The sequence below is a fragment of the Salmo salar genome, chromosome ssa01 (assembly GCF_905237065.1).
Source record: "Salmo salar chromosome ssa01, Ssal_v3.1, whole genome shotgun sequence".
In the NCBI taxonomy this organism is placed as follows: domain Eukaryota; kingdom Metazoa; phylum Chordata; class Actinopteri; order Salmoniformes; family Salmonidae; genus Salmo; species Salmo salar.
The window spans coordinates 146,502,121-146,520,116 of record NC_059442.1 but is presented as its reverse complement, the minus strand read 5'-3'; the positions used below and the strand labels follow the sequence as shown (position 1 = coordinate 146,520,116).

The 17,996-nt window shown below is 43.3% G+C and overlaps 1 protein-coding gene across 1 annotated transcript in view; it reads left to right on the top strand.

Moving 5' to 3' along the window:
* Positions 1–17,996, top strand: part of LOC106567450 (voltage-dependent N-type calcium channel subunit alpha-1B) — a 269,203-nt gene that overhangs the window by 196,250 nt on the left and 54,957 nt on the right. Inside the window, 5 exon segments of the mRNA XM_045691775.1 lie at positions 10,062–10,134; positions 10,469–10,586; positions 10,906–10,973; positions 11,082–11,188; positions 13,018–13,080. Of these exon segments, the coding sequence (XP_045547731.1) occupies positions 10,062–10,134; positions 10,469–10,586; positions 10,906–10,973; positions 11,082–11,188; positions 13,018–13,080 (429 nt within the window).

The window sequence follows — 17,996 nt, the reverse complement described above, 5'->3', positions numbered from 1 at the left end:
ACACCATCTGGTGGGACGCTGTTTATCATTTAGACCGGAGGCCAGTCAAAATACCTTCCTAATTGTTTAGTCTGGTTTGCACAGTTTATCTTGTTGTTAGATTTTTACCTCTGCGCTCTGAGTCAAAGTAAGCTACCTTTCCCATTATATCCTCAACATTGTAGCAGGTAAGAGGTTAGAGCTCTTGAGGGAAACTCCAGTGTCATATTCTCACCTGTCTCCCAGAATGACGGCATTGGCGGGTGCTGCGCTCCAATTGGGCTATTTGGAGGGAGAAAGAGAGATGGTTGCCATGGTCTCATGCTCATTTTAAACTGGCTGTTCTGTCATAATTGCCACGTTAGTCTAGGCTGATGGATATGTGTGAAAACACTCTGACATGCACATGGTGCTCAGCTGTTGGGCCACATGCCTATCGTGATGAGTCTGAATCCATTTTCCTATAATCACCTATGTTCCAACTCCTTATGAAAAGACATGGGAGACAGAGAAAAGGTATTAATAGACTTCTATATTTGAGCTCAGACAGTTAATGATTGAGTTGATTATACACTGCAGAGGTTGCATCCCTATGAGCCAGCCTCAGACAAATGTCTCATTAAAATCCAGGGAGGTAGGGAAAGTAAATGGTTTGATAGTGCAGTCTCCTGCTCCACAGGGATTTGAATGTCTGCAGGACATAACTGCCTGCAGGAGATTTGTGAAAAGCTCAAATCAATTGCTCATATATATATATTTTTTCATCTTTATTTAACCAGGTAGGCCAGTTGAGAACAAGTTCTCATTTACAACTGCGACCTGGCCAAGATAAAGCAAAGCAGTGTGACAAAAACAACAGAGTTACACATGGGATAAACAAACGTACAGTCAATAACACAACAGAACAAATCTATATACAGTGTGTGCAAATGTAGTAAGATTAGGGAGGTAAGGCAATAAATAGGCCAAAGAGGTGAAATAATTACAATTTAGCATTAACACTGGAATGATAGATGTGCAGATGATGATGTGCAAGTAGAGATACTGGGGTGCGAAAGAGCAAAAATAAATAACAATATGGGGATGAGGTAGTTGGGTGGGCTATTTACAGGAAGTGTTGGCTTTGGGGATGACCGGTGAAATATACCTGCTGGAGCGCGTGCTATGGACGGATGTTGCTATGGTGACCAGTGAGCTGAGATAAGGCGGGGCTTTACCTAGCAAAGACTTATAGATGACCTGGAGCCAGTGGGTTTGGCAACGAATATGAAGCGAGGGCCAGCCAACGAGAGCATACAGGTCGCAGTGGTGGGTAGTTTATGGGGCTTTGGTGACAAAACGGATGGCACTGTGATAGACTGCATCCAATTTGCTGAGTAGTGTTGGAGGCAATTTTTTAAATGACATCGCCGAAGTCTGGGATCGGTAGGATGGTCAGTTTTACGAGGGTATGTTTGGCAGCATGAGTGAAGGAGGCTTTGTTGCGTAATAGGAAGCCTATTCTAGATTTAATTTTGGATTGGAGATGCTTAATGTGAGTCTGGAAGGAGAGTTTACGGTCTAGCCAGACACCTAGGTATTTGTAGTTGTCCACATATTCTAAGTCAGAACCGTCCAGAGTAGTGATGCTGGTCGGGCCGGCGGGTGCGGGCAGCGATCGGTTGAAGAGCATGCATTTAGTTTTACTTGCATTTAAGAGCAGTTGGAGGCCATGGAAGGAGAGTTATAAGTAGAGGTCGACCGATTATGATTTGTCAGCGCCGATACTGATTATTGGAGGGCCGAAAACAGCCGATACCGATTAATCGGCCGTTTATTTTATTTTACTTGTAATAATGACAATTACAACAATACTGAATGAACACTTATTTTAACTTAATATAATACATCAATAAAATCAATTTAGCCTCAAATAAATAATGAAACATGTTCAATTTGGTTTAAATAATGCAAAAACAAAGTGTTGGAGAAGAACGTAAAAGTGCAATATGTGCCATGTAAGAAAGCTAACGTTTAAGTGCCTTGCTCAGAACATGGCAACATATGAAAGCTGGTGGTTCCTTTTAACATGAGTCTTCAATATTCCCAGGTATGAAGTTTTAGGTTGTAGTTATTACAGGAATTATAGGACTATTTCTCTCTATACGATTTGTATTTCATATACCTTTGACTATTGGATGTTCTTATAGGCACTTTAGTATTGCCAGTGTAACAGTATACCTTCCGTCCCTCTCCTCGCTCCTACCTGGGCTCGAACCAGGAACACATCGACAACAGCCACCCTCAAAGCAGTGTTACCCATGCAGAGCAAGGGGAACAACCACTCCCAAGTCTCAGAGCGAGTGACGTTTGAAACGCTATTAGCGCGCACCCGCTAACTAGCTAGCCATTTCACATCGGTTACACCAGCCTAATCTTGGGAGTTGACAGACTTGAAGTCATAAACAGTGCAATGCATTGCGAAAGCTGCTGGCAAAACGCACGAAAGTGCTGTTTGAATGAATGCTTACGAGCCTGCTCGTGCCTACCACCGCTCAGTCAGACTGCTCTATCAAATCATAGACTTAATTATAATATAATAAACACACAGAAATACGAGCCTTAGGTCATTAATATGGTCGAATCCGGAAACTATCATCTCGAAAACAAAACATTTTTTTCTTTCAGTGAAATACGGAACCGGTCCGTATTTTATCTAACGGGTGGCATCCCTAAGTCTAAATATTCCTGTTACATTGCGCAACCTTCAATGGTATGTCATAATTATGGAAAATTCAGGAAAATTCGTTCGCAACGAGCCAGGCAATAAACGCAAGAGCAGTGACACAATTTCATGTTAGCAGGCAATAGTAACTAAATATGCAGGTTTAAAAATATATACTTTTTTATTGATTTTAAAGAAAGGCATTGATGTTTATGGTTAGGTACATTGCTGCAACGACAGTGCTATTTTCGCAAATGCGCTTGTTAAATCATCACTCGTTTGTCGAAGTAGACTGTGATTCGATGAGAAATTAACAGGCACCGCATCGATTATATGCAACGCAGGACATGTTAGATAAACTAGTAATATCATCAACCATGTGTACTTAACTAGTGATTATGTTAAGATTGATAGTTTTTTATAAGATAAGTTTAATGCAAGCTAGCAACTTTGATATATACAGAGAAAAGAGTCTGCCCGAGAATTGAACCCTGTGGCACCCCCATAGAGACGGCCAGAGGTCCGGACAACAGGCCCTCCGATTTGACCCACTGAACTCTATCTGAGAAGTACTTGGTGAACCAGGCGAGGCAGTCATTTGAGAAACCAAGGCTGTTGAGTCTGCTGATAAGTATGCGGTGATTGACAGAGTCTAAAGCCTTGGCCAGGTTGATGAAGACGGCTGCACAGTACTGTCTTTTATTGATGGCGATTATGATATCGTTTGTGACCTTGAGCGTGGCTGAGGTACACCCGTGACCAGCTCGGAAACCAGATTGCATAGCGGAGAAGGTGCGGTGGGATTCGAAATGGTCGATGATCTGTTTGTTAACTTGGCTTTCGAAGACTTTAGCACGGCAGGGCAGGATAGATATAGGTCAGTAATAGTTTGGGTCTTGACCGTCTCCCCCTTTGAATAGGGGGATGACCACGGCAGCTTTCCAATCTTTAGGGATCTCAGACGATACGAAAGAGAGGTTGAACAGGCTAGTAATAGGGGTTGCAACAATTGCGCCGGATAATTTTAGAAAGAGAGGGTCCAGATTGTCTTGCCCATCTGATTTGTAGGTGTCCAGATTTTGCAGGTCTTTCAGAACATCAGCTATCTGGATTTGAAGGAGAAGCAGGGTGGGGGGGCTTGGGCAAGTTGCTGTGGGGGGTGCAGAGCTGTTGGCCAGGGTAGGGGTAGCCAGGTGGAAAGCATGAAAAGCCGTAGAAAAATTCTCAATTATCGTAGATTTATCAGTGGTGACAGTGTTTCCTAGCCTCAGTGCAGTGGGCAGCTGGGAGGAGGTGCTCTTATTCTCCATGGACTTTACAGTGTCCCAAAACTTTTGGGAGTTTGTGCTACAGGATGCAAATTTCTTTTTGAAAAAGCTCGCCTTTGCTTTCCTAAATGACTGCGCATTTCGATGGGGCTATTCGATGCTAATGCAATACACCACAGGATGTTTTTGTGCTGGTCAAGGGCAGTCAAGTCTAGAGTGATCCAAGGGCTATATCTGTTCTTAGTTCTACATTTTTGGAATGGGGCATGCTTATTTAAGATAGTGAGGAAAGCACTTTTAAAGAATAAGCAGGCATCCTCTACTGACAGGAAGAGGTCAATATCCAACCAGGATACCCGGGCCAGGTCGATTAGAAAGGCCTGCTCGCTGAAGTGTTTTAGGGAGCGTTTGACAGTGATGAGGGGTGGTCGTTTGACCGAGGACCCATTATAGATACAGGTAGTGATCGCTGAGATCCTGGTTGAAGACAGCAGAGGTGTATTTGGAGGTTAGGTTGGTCAGGATGATATCTATGAGGCTGTCCGGGTTTACGGATTTAGGTTAGTACCTGGTAGGTTCCTTGATCATTTGTGTGAGATTGAGGGCATCTAGCTTAGATTGTAGGACGGCCGGAGTGTTAAGCATATCCCAGTTTAGGTCAACTAACAGTACAAACTCAGAAGATAAATGGGGGGCAATTAATTCACATATGGTGTCCAGGGCACAGCTGGGGGCTGAGGGGGGTCTACAACAAGTGGCAATAGTGAGAGACCTATTTCTGGAAAGGTGGATTTTTAAAAGTAGAAGCTCGAACTGTTTGGGCACAGACCTGGATAGTATGACAGAACTCTGCAGACTTTCTCTGCAGTAGATTGCAACTCCGCCCCCTTTGGCAGTTCTATCTTGGCGGAAAATGTTGTAGTTGGGGATGGAAATTTCTGAATTTTTGTTGGCCTTCCTAATCCAGGATTCAGGCATGGCGAGGACATCAGGGTTGGTGGAGGTGTTAAAGCAGTGAATAAAACAAACTTAGGGAGGAGGCTTCTGATGTTAACATGTATGATACCGAGGCTTTTACGATTACAGAAGTCACCAAATGATAGCGCCTGGGGAACAGGAGTGGAACTGGGGGCTACAGGGCCTGGGTTAACCTCTACATCACCAGAGGAGCAGAGGAGGAGTAGGATAAGGGTGCGGCTAAAGGTTATAAGAACTGGTTGTCTAGTGCGTTGGGAACAGAGAATTAAAGGAGCAGATTTCTGGGCGTGGTAGAATAGATTCAGGGCATAATGTACAGACAAATGTATGGTAGGATGTGAGTACAGTGGAGGTAAACCTAGGCGATGAGTGACGATGAGAGAGGTTTCGTCTCTGGAGGCACCAGTTGAGCCAGGAGAGGTCTCCGCATGTGTGTGGGGTGGGACAAAAGAGCTATCTAAGGCATGTTGAGCGGGACTGAGGGCTCTACAGTGAAATAAAACACTAAGAACTAGCCGAGACAGCAGTAGGCAAGGCATATTGACATTAGAGAGAGGCATAAAGTAATCACAGGTGTTGATCGGGAGAGCTAAGACAACAACGGGTAAATGGCAATAAATCGGCAGAGCGGGTCATTTAGGTACATATAGGGCCTGAGTTCGAGGCTGGGGCCGACAGATAAACAAAATGAGGTACCGTGTTATTGAAACAGTCCAGGGGGTATCAGCTGTGTAGCCGAGTGATCATAGGGTCCAATGAACAGCAATAGGTGAGTCAGGGGGCCGTTTGGTAGTCACTACTACGCTAGGCAAGCGGGGGACACGGCGTTCAGGAATGCTAGCGGGCTGGGGCTAGCAGATGGTTCTTCGGCGACATCGTAACGGAATAGTCTGTTGAGACCACATCGGGCTATTACTTCGGCAGACCAGTTGTGATGGATCGGCGGGGGTCCGTGTCGACAGTAAAGGGTCCAGGCCAGTTGGCAAAATAGGTATTGTAGCCCTAGAATCAGCTGGTATATGGGCCTAGCTCGAGGCTAACTGGTGCTTGCTTCGGGACAGAGGAGCTAGCTGCGATGATCCGGTGTAATGATCCAGAGCGGCAGAAATCCGGTGACGTGGTGGAGAGAAGCAGTCCGATATGGAATAAAAATAGCAGATCTGTACCACATTGGGTGAGGCGGGTTGCAGGAAAGTATATTTAGTTCATAGATAGAAATTGAGATTAAAATATTAAAAAAAAAAAGAAAACGGCTATTTATAAGACACGGGATAAGACAAATAGACATCTGACTGCTACGCCATTTTGGATATCAAATCCTCAAACCAAATGCGCATACGAACAATGGGGAGGATGGAAAGATAATGCAGTAGGAATAATTTTTTGGGGGATTGTGTTTAGTATTCATTTTTATTCACTTGTTGGAACCTGCTACGTTGATGCAACTTGATTCCATTGATAAAGTTAGCTGAAATAACAAGGGATTTGTTTTTAGATCCAACCAATTTTTTCCCAGTGGTAGGCCCTTTCGTCTTAACTTCACTCTCTTTGGTTATATAGGTTATTTTGTGGTTTTCATGTTAGATATAAACATTTGATTATTACTTACTCTATTAGATAAAGATGGTGTTTTATAGGTGTGCTTTGTATTGAATACCTCACGTGCTTCAGGGAACCTCTCAATACTCGAATTTAGAGTGTGGCCACTTTAATGGAAGCGGATCCAACGCCTGCGTTCCCTTCTCGTTGTTAACTAGAGCATATTCCTCCCATTCTCCACAGAGCCTCCTCTCAGAAGCCTCTGTTTGAGGGTTGATTTAATCAAGTCTCTGTAGATGCCTTGGGGTCGAAACAACATCATCTAATCCCTATTATCAGAGTAAACACTGGAGTTGTGCACGGTGGCATCAGAGTATGTGGCCGCCACTGCCACCAGTGTGCCAACCTAGAAAGAGAAAGGGAAAAAGGGAACGAGGGAAAAGGCTGCATATCTGCAGGTGGACAATCTACAATTTACAACACCCATGCTTAATATCTCTCACACACACACCACCACCACCACCGGCTCTCTTAGCAGGGTACATGAGTTGTTTATAGAGCTGGTTGCTGTGGTAACCCTAGGTGCCCTCCTCCCCATCCAACCACCCCATGCCTTCCTTCCTTCCTTCCTCTGATGCTCTTCTCACACAACCCCATCACTTCCTCTGATGCTCTTCTCCTCACACGACCCCGTCACTTCCTCTGATGCTCTTCTCCTCACATGACCCCATCACTTCCTCTGATGCTCTTCTCCTCACACGACCCCATCACTTCCTCTGATGCTCTTCTCCTCACACGACCCCATCACTTCCTCTGATGCTCTTCTCCTCACACGACCCCATCACTTCCTCTGATGCTCTTCTCCTCACACGACCCCATCACTTCCTCTGATGCTCTTCTCCTCACACGACCCCATCACTTCCTCTGATGCTCTTTTCCTCACACGTCCCCATCACTTCCTCTGATGCTCTTCTCCTCACACGACCCCATCACTTCTCTTCACACTTTGTCCTCTCACGTCCCCATCACTTCCATCCTGATGATCTTCTCCTTACACGTCCCCATCACTTCCATCCTGATCCTGACATTTCTTATTACATAGCATTTTTTTATGTTCTCTATAGGTATGTACTTGAAAATGTTTAAATGGACAAATTCAGCACATTTGGGCAAACTCCTGGCAGACTACAAAATATTGTGCAGTAATGTAATTCTTCACTGGATCAGTCTGAAACTTTGCACACAAACTGCTGCCATCTGGTGACCAAAATCTAAATGACACCTAGAGTCCTATCTGAAAGTATGGCCTTTCTCTTGCATTTCAAATATGATGGAACAAAAAGAAATGCATGTATTTTTGTTTGTATTATCTTTTACCAGATCTAATATGTTATATTCTCCTACATTAATTTCACATTTCCACAAACGTCAAAGTGTTTCCTTTCAAATGGTATCAAGAATATGCATATCCTTGCTTCAGGTCCTGAGCTACAGGCAGTTAGATTTGGGTATGTTATTTTAGGTGAAAATTGAAAAAAAAGGGTACGATCCTTAAGAGTGCCTTTGAATGGGGTATGGTAGTAGGTGCCAGGCGCACCGGCTTTATGTCAAGAACTGCAACACCGCTTGGTTTTTCACGCTCAACAGTTTCCCGTGTGTATCAAGAATGGTCCACTATTCTTGTTGTTGTGAGGATACAGAATCAATAGACCATTTATTTTGGTATTGCCCTCAGGTAGCCTATTTCTGGTCTCAGGTTCAGGAATGGCTGAAAATGCATAGCATTGATCTAAAATTGACCTTAGAAATAGTACTGTTAGGAGATCTGGACAGACCGGGTCAGTCCTAGTAAAAGTATTTATCTTCAACACGCAATCTGTAGATTCTATTCTATTAGATTGAAATTGTATGTTAAACATCACAGCATAGTTGAAAGATATGTGTTGTGTAGAAACACGAAGTGGGTGGCCAGCAGAGATAGATGGGATGGGCTGAGGGAAGCTGAGGGTTGGTATGTGGAATTGGAGACAAGTGGGAGTGGAGTTGCTGTGTGAACGAGAGAATGATGGTCAAAAGATAAAGGGGAAAAAAAAGTCAAAATGAAACATAATAAAGTAAGTTTGAATGACACTAAGTGGCAGTGGTTGAGGGACAGCTATTGGAACTGTGGGGGGATCTCGGAGGGTTCGGGCTTCACAAGATTGTGATCATGAAAAAGGAAACTATGACATATATTTTATATCACTATCATGCACACGCACCCTCACACATAAGGATGTCTCTGTTGCGGAAAGACTGATACATGTTTGATAGTGTCTTGATGCTGTATTGTTTGTCCTTAATGTTCTAATACTTTAATGTTACCCCTTCCTTGTGTTTTTTGTAATAAATAATTATTTAAAAATAAAAAATAAAATAAAAGAATGGTCCACCACCAAAAGGACATCCTGCCCTCCTCGGCCCTCCTTTTCATGTCGTCTCCTTTGTCTTGATCACGTTGAGGGAGAGGTTGTTGTCTTGGCACCACACTGCCAGGTCTCTGACCTCCTCCCTATAGGCTGTCTCATTGTTGTCGGTGATCAGGCCTACCACCTTTGTGTCGTCTGCAAACTTAATGATGGTGTTGGAGTCATGCTTGGCCACACAGTTATGGGTGAACAGGGAATACAGGAGGGGACTGAGCACGCACCCCTGATTGGCCACTGTGTTGAGGATCAGCGTGGCAGATGTGTTGTTGCCTAACCTTACCAACTGGGGGGCGGCCAGTTGCAGAGGGAAATGTTTAGTCCCAGGGTCCTTCGCTTAGTGATGAGCTTTGTGGGCACTATGGTGTTGAATGCTGAGCTGTAGTCAATGAACAACATTCTCACATAGGTGTTCCTTTTGTCCAAATGGGAAAGGGCAGTGTGGAGTGCAATAGAGATTGCGTCATCTGTCGATCTGTTGGGGCGGAATGCAAATTGGAGTGGGTCTAGGGTTTCTGGGTGTTGATGTGAGTCATGACCAGCCTTTCAATGCACTTCATGGCTACTGACGGAAGTGCTCTGGGTCGGAAGTCATTTAGGCAGATTACCTTGGTGTTCTTGGGCACAGGTTCTGTCATCTACATAAAGAAATCACTCAAACAATGACAGTCAAGGAAATAAATAATTGTTCAGTGCAGTTTCTATGTGCATGTTGTAATGTTTGGATGTTTTTGATGGAATCCTTCCGATGCAAAGAAAACATGTATTGAAGCTTACGGTAACCAAGAGTGTGCATACTATGTGTATTTGTACTGATAAACAACAGGATGGAGATCTGTTGTTGCATTGAATTAGTTATAACTATTTATTTGTTGGAGAAGAGTATGTCTGCCAGTTGATGTCAGTTGGCAAACATTAAGTAATTCAGGGTTGTTGTAGCATATCCAATGACTGCAAATGTCATGATAATGGATTTACACATTTCAACTGCTGTGACCATAAAATGCACTACGCTCAAACCTACATGTAGATGGAAACCCATGTATCTGATTCTGAACGTCCTGTCTGTCCTCTCTCAGGCCAAACGTCTTCTATTTGACTCAATCTGTCCATTGTTCTTTCTCCAAGGTTTAATTTTGAAGAGGAGACGCCGACGACCAACTTCGACACTTTCCCGGCGGCCATTCTCACCGTCTTCCAGGTACTCGGTCTCTCCTTCTCTCCATTTAATGAACCAACTAATTTGGCCTTTCACTCTGGAGCTCTATCCTTTGGAATGTTGGACTAGATTAAATAATTGTGTTTTGAACAGATTAGTAATTTGCAATTTGCAATTGTTGGTCTAAGTACTTTTTGTCTCTTTGTCTCCAAATTACTCATCTTTCTGTTAGCCTGTGTTATACTTTTATTTAAAGTATTCATTGTTGAAATGTTGACCCTACAATATAGCTAAATATTTTGTGTTCTTCATTTCATACACTGAACAACTCCCCCAAAAACTACATTTTCTATTCTGTCTCAACGGCCAATGGCAGATTCTGACTGGCGAGGATTGGAATGCAGTGATGTATCATGGTATTGAGTCCCAGGGAGGCGTACGGCGGGGAATGTTCTCCTCGGTCTACTTCATCGTCCTCACACTCTTTGGAAACTGTATCCTCTCTGACTCTCCGAGTCGTGCCACTGCATGGATATCAGAGATTTCATCTGCATGAAATATTCATACAGTTAAATATAAATATCTCATGTCAAGTGCTGCAATGAGAGCTGTAAACTTTGACAAATTATTTCCGTGGGGGGGCATGCTCCTGGACCCCCTTCGGAGGGTTTCCCCAGTGAATTCTGTCCATTTCCACCACACATTTCCACCACATCCGGTCTGTTGCTGATGTTTGGTTGCAATGCACCACGGCTCAGCCGTGAAATCCACTAAAATTGTGTCAAGGTTTTTCCTGAGCTTAGTTCCAACCAGACACGCTCCTGAACGTCTTCTTAGCTATCGCCGTCGACAACCTCGCCAATGCACAGGAGCTCACCAAGGTAAGTCTGATCATCCCAAGGAACCACATTCTATCCAGGGAACTTTTAAAGAACAATTCTGAATAAAATTACCCTTGGTAACCCATCCCTTCTGGTTTATTGGTCCAGGATGAGGAGAAGCAGGAGGAAGAAGCCAATAAGAAGCTGGCCCTGCAGAAGGCCATGGAGGTGAAGGAGGTTAGCCCCATGTCAGCAGCCAACATCTCTATCGCTGCGTAAGTCGCCAGACCCCACCCCCATGTTCTCCAAACATGGTCTTTCCTGTGTCCCCTCCCATTCTGACACCAGCCTGTCGCTATATTGTTAAGTATCAGATATAGCTGGTTCTGCACATGGTCAATGTGCTGTTGGTGTCTTGGCTCTGATCACTGTCTCTCAATGTGTCTCTGTTGTGATTGTCGCCTCTGCCCATTTGCATTCTCCTAACTACATAATTGACATGTCTGGCGTGTTTCTGTGTACGTGTGTGTGCTTTGACGACGATCCTTCTCTTTCTGACAGGAGTAGATGATTGATCTGAAACAGATCTCCAGTCAGCAGTAGTTTCTCATTGGCCTTTCAGTCTTATTTAGTGAACATCAATATAACTGTTTCATGCATTAGAGTCTGATGGAGTCAATCAGAACATTGTCAACATCAGCAATCTCCTATAACCTATTTACTGTATCAAACCAAGCAGCCATGCCCTCTCCCCACTGGAATTGGCTATAGGACTAATTCATGAATAGTGTCATTTTCAGCATTAGGGATGCCATTATGTACTAGGTAAAGATGAGCTCTATTGACAACAGTACTCTATAAAGAATATTGACAAAACATTTTGACAATCAATACGTCATTGGTTTGTGCATGACAATGCATCAGTAATGTCATTCTCAGCCCAGGTGGGACACATCCTCTATTGGATGTTTATGACATGCCCTCTGTGTCCTGACTGTGAGCCCAATGACCCGGGCACGTATCGATAAAGACCCTCAGAGTAGCAGTTCTGATTTAGGATCCTTTTAGCCTTTTACACCATCATGAATAAGATAATATGGATAGGAGGGACCTGGTCCAAGATCAGCACTCCTACTTTGAGATGCTTTGTGGATACAGGCCTAGGTCAGAATGGTGGTTAGTTTCAGGAAACAAATCTTCATCTCTCATGGACAGATGACCAAATTACACACTATTTTAGTTCTTAGTCAACCAAGATGAATAATGAATAAACACATTTTAGATTGACAGTAGCCTACTGCGTCAATCCTGATGATTGCTTTTGAAGATGGATTTGTCATAAATAGCTACTTGTTTTATCTGTGCTTTTATCTGAATTTTCATCTTTGTAACATAGAATGATTAAACCTTAATGAGGTTCATTTGTCAGTCTATTTCAAAGCTATGTTGATCCAGGCAATTTCTGAGGAAATGGTTAATTTTAGATATCTGCGTAATGTGCAATTTTACAAGAATTTTTACTTTTGATTAAGGGAATCCATAATCATCTTTTATTCACAAAAGTAATCATGATGTTTTTTAAACGAAGACCATTGTCTGTTTGATTGAAAATGTCACTCTTATGTTTGAAAGGCTTTGTAAACTTTGTATTGAACTTTGCAAATCCACTTTGATACCATTTCTTTAATTACGTTGACTTGAGTGTTATTTCTTCTGAAAGTTTTCAGTTTTATGTCTTTGGTAACACTTCAGTGAAGGGGTTTAGTATCGATAAATATTTGCACCCCTCGTAGTCACTTGACCACAGTATGTAACAGTGTGTGGTGTACAGCACTACAAAGTACAGTACTACAAACTATCTATACTGTATAGTGTACACTACCCCTACTGCTGAAATGTTAACCACTATTGTAGTTGTAGCTCTGTTGGACTAGTCCTTTTTGTTCGTGGAGGGGACAGGTGGACAGGTGGACAGGCGGGCGGGCAGGCGGGCGGGCAGGCAGGCAGGCACTTTATGGAGTCCACCTCTCCCCACCACATCCTTTTGGTTTGTGTCTCATGCTTTCTTTCGTTTGTTTTTGTTGTTTTTGTTCTGAATGTGCAGTTTTGTAAAGCAAAATCGAGATGCACTCTCTCGCAGCTCGTCCGTCTCCAGCGTGCATTCACCGTGAGTTTTTGCACTCTGTTACAATGTTACAATATTTTTACGCCCTCTCCTCTCCTTCCCCGTCTTCTCGCCCATACCCGCCCCTCCTTCTGCTTCCCCTTTCGCCTTGTTCCTCCTCTCCTTTTCCCCCTCTTCCTCACCCCATCCACTTCTCCATCTCTTCTTTACCCTCCTCCACCTAGCCTTCCAATCCCTCTATTAAATCACTCTCTCCATTCTTGTGATCCTTCCAGTCCTCCCAGACTGTTGAGATATGCTTGAAACTGGAGAACCCACTGGAGAACCCACTGGAGAACCCACTGGTGGCTCTCATTATAGATTGAGATTTCAAATAATAATACTTGTCTTATTTACAGAAGTTAAGGCAACTGTGTGCGTGCAGGAGTGTAAATGCATGTGCGTAAATGTATGCATGTGTGTAAATGTGTGTGAGTGTGACTGAGTGTGTGTGTTTCTGAATACTGAATATTTCATTGTGCATTTTGCAGCTTTCGTCTGCAATGTGTTGACGTCTGAAATGATGAGAGTTTAACCTGAGCTTTAGTGAATAATTGCTATATAAATATTAAATGTCTCGGAGCACGGTCAATTCCCAAAACATTTTGTCAGTTTTACAGCTTGTGTTTTTTATACCCCGGGGTTTCACTTCTTCAACACACTGGGTGAGGACCAAACTAATTATAATACAGTAGCCAAGGGGTAGTATGCCATACTAGACAAATCAAATAAATTAAACATAGCATTACGTTGATTTAACCTCTGACCTCTTTGAAATTACATGAATTTGGCTTTGCTGCTTACCTGACACGTCTTGATCATTTGTTGCCAATTCGTAACAACTGTCATTTCTAAACGTTGTGGTGTTGTTGTTGCTAATCTGTGTGTCTGTATGTTTCTATCTTGTCCACTGTGATCTCTCTCATACCAAAATCACAGTTTGCATGTCCGTTTGTCGCTGACATGTCTTATTTGTCTATGCCTTGCATACTTGTTTGTCTGTCTGTATATTGCTTTTGTTGTCTGTCTTACTATGCTGTGTCGTCCTCTTGTCTTTTAGGAGTTTAATCTTTTCCCCTGCCCGTCGAGTCTTGAGTTTCAGGTGACACAAAGAATGCAACTTTACTAGTCATACATACATACAGTTGAAGTCGGAAGTTTACATACACTCAGGTTGGAGTTATTAAAACTTGTTTTTCAACAACTCCACACATTTCTTGTTAATAAACTATAGTTTTGGCAAGTCGGTTAGGACATCTACTTTGTGCATGACACAAGTCATTTTTCCAACAATTGTTTACAGACAGATTATTTCACTTATAATTCACTGTATCACAATTCCAGTGGGTCAGAAGTTTACATACACTAAGTTGACTGTGCGTTTAAACAACTTGGAAAATCCCAGAAAATGATGTCATGGCTTTAGAAGCTTCTGATAGGCTAATTGACATCATTTGAGTCAATTGGAGGTGTACCTGTGGATGTATTTCAAGGCCTACCTTCAAACTCAGTGCTTCTTTGCTTGACATCATGGGAAAATCAAAAGAAATCAGCCAAAATTGTAGACCTCCACAAGTCTGGTTGATCATTTGGGACCAATTTCCAAACACCTGATGGTACCACGTTCATCTGTACAAACAATAATACGTAAGTGTAAACACCATGGGACCACGCAGCCGTCATACCGCTCAGGAAGGAGACGCGCTCTGTCTCCTAGAGATGAACGTACTTTGGTGAGAAAAGTGCAAATCAATCCCAGAACAGCAGCAAAGGTCCCTGTGAAGATGCTGGAGGAAAAAGGTACAAAAGTATCTATATCCACAGTAAAACGAGTCCTATATCGACATAACCAGAAAGGCCGCTCAGCAAAGAAGAAGCCACTGCTCCAAAACCGCCATAAAAAAGCCAGACTACGGTTTGCAACTGTACATGCGGACAAAAATCGTACTTTCTGGAGAAATGTCCTCTAGTCTGATGAAACAAAAATATAACTGTTTGGCCATAAATGACCATCGTTATGTTTGGAGGAAAAAGGGGGAGGCTTGTAAGCCGAAGAACACCATCCCAACCGTGAAGCACAGGGGTGGCAGCATCATGTTGTGGGGGTGCTTTGCTGCAGGAGGGACTGGTGCACTTCACAAAATAGATGGCATCATGAGGATGGAAAATTATGTGGATATATCGAAGCAACATCTCAAGACATCATTCAGGAAGTTAAAGCTTGGTCGCAAATGGGTCTTACAAATGGACAATGACAGGCTGTCTTTGGTCGCCAGTTGAACAGCGTTTCCCCCGACACATTGGTGTGGCTGGCTTCCGGGTTAAGCGAGCGGGTGTTAAGAAGCGCGGCATGGCGGGTCATGTTTCGGGGACGCATGACTCGACCTTCCCCTCTCCCAAACCCATTTGAGAATTGCAGCGATGAGACAGGATCGTAATTGGATATCACGAAATTGGGGAGAAAAAGGGGTAAAAATGTAAAAAGAATATTCCATATCCCATGGCAGGAGGAACAAAGGGTTACTTGCCTTGAAATCTATATTTCCCTCCCATATTCATACTAATCCACTAGATTTTGACCTTGGTATTAAGTTCATGTAAAACCTAGCCTTTGTCTGAACCCAGCCCCATTTTTCCTGTTTTCTGTGTTTATTCAAGTGTTCTAGTCAGGCATGATAGCTTACCATGAAGAGAGTAAAGGAACTAGGAGATCAACGTGAGGTATTTTCAGCTGCTGGTGTGAGGGGATGGAGATGAAAGCTGGCTGCCCCCGTTATGCAGGTCAGGACTGGCTCCTCACAATACTGGAGAATTGTCAACTGTTGTCATCTACAGTACTAACTCAGATGAATCGATGAAACAGGAAGCATACGCCAGGAGAAAATGACATCCCTAACGAAACAACACCTCCACTTCGCTGATCCTCAACACAGGGGCCCCACAAGGGTGGAACAAGCTCCCTCACGACGCCAGGACAGCGGAGTCAATCACCACCTTCCGGAGACACCTGAAACCCCACCTCTTTAAGGAATACCTAGGATAGGATAAAGTAATCCTTCTACCCCCCCCCCCCCCTTAAAAGATTTAGATGCACTATTGTAAAGTGGTTGTTCCACTGGATATCATAAAGGTGAATGCACCAATTTGTAAGTCGCTCTGGATAAGAGCATCTGCTAAATGACTTAAATGTAAATGTAAATGTGCTCAGTCCACTCCTGTACTCCCTGTTCACCCATGACTGCGTGGCCACGCACTCCTCCAACTCAATCATCAAGTTTGCAGACGACACAACAGTAGTATTCCTGATTACCAACTTACTTACTTACTGACTTTATTGTCTCCATGGGGAAATGTTGTTGCCTGTGTCAGGTGCACGTTTAAAGTGGCGTTTAAATACAAAACAAAATTGACAATACAACTTCAGGAAACAATGACGAGACAGCCTACAGGGAGGAGGTGAGGGCCCAGGTGGAGTGGTGCCAGGAAAAAATAACCTCTCCCCCAATGTCAACAAAACGAAGGAGCAGATCGTGGACTTCAGGAAACAGCAGAGGGAGCACCCCCCTATCCAAATCGACGGGACCACAGTGGAGAAGGTGAAACGTTTAAAGTTCCTCGGCATACACAGCACTGACAAACTGAAATGGTCCACCCACACACAGTGCGCTGAAGAAGGCGCAACAGCGTCTCTTCAACCTCAGGAGGCTGAAGAAATTTGGCTTGTCCCCTATGACACTCACATAACTTTACAGATGCACAGTTGAGAGCATCCTGTCGTGCTGTATCACAGCCTGGTACGGCAACTTCCCAGCCCTCAACCGCAGGGCTCTCCAAAGGGTGGTGCGGTCTGCACAACGCATCACCGGGGACACACTGTCTGCCTTCCAGGACACCTACAGCATCCGATGTCACAGGAAGACCAAAAGGATCATCAAGGACAACAACCACCCGAGCCAAGGCCTGTTCACCCCGCTATCATCCAGAAGGCAAGATCAGTACAGGTGCATCAAAGTTGGGACCGACAGACTGGAAAACAGTTTATATCTCAAGGCCATCAGACTGTTAAATAGACATCACTAGCCAGCTACCACCTGATTACTCAACCCTGCACCTTAGAGGCTGCTGCCCTATATACATAGACATGGAATCACTGGTCACTTTAATAATGTTTACATACTGCTTTACTCATCTCAAATATATATATATATATATATATATATATAGATAGATAGATAGATAGATAGATAGATAGATAGATAGATAGATAGATAGATAGATAGATAGATAGATAGATAGATAGATAGATAGATAGATAGATAGATAGATAGACTGTATTTTAGTCAATGCCACTCAAATTGCTCGTCCTAATATTTATATATTTCTTAATTCCATTGTTTTACTTTTAGATTTGTGTGTATTGTTGTGAATTGTTAGATACTACTGCACTGTTGGAGCTTTGAACACAAGCAGTTCGCTACACCCACAATAACATCTGCTAAATATGTGTATGTGACCAATAACATTTGATTTGATTTAATGCAACCATCACATGTTCTCACATGCCTGTTAGACCTCACAGGGAACTGTGGTGCTTCTGGTCCAAACATGGCCAGTGTGCATCCCAAATGGCACCACCCTATTCCATAGTGCACTACTTTTGACCAGGCTCTGGTCATAAGTAGTGAACTATATAGGGCATATGGTGCCATTTCAGATGCAGCCCATGTGTGAATCTGTAGAGGTTTTGGGTGAGCATGTTTTAAACCCAAGCGTGGTAAATGACAAGTTTACTATGGGGAGTATTTGTGTTGGCACATCCATAAAGACCATCTTGTGTCTCCAGCTAGCAAAGTCCCACTGTTGTTTGTACAGCAACTCAGACCATATGGGAGAAATTAGCGATTTGTTTTGTGCAAGTT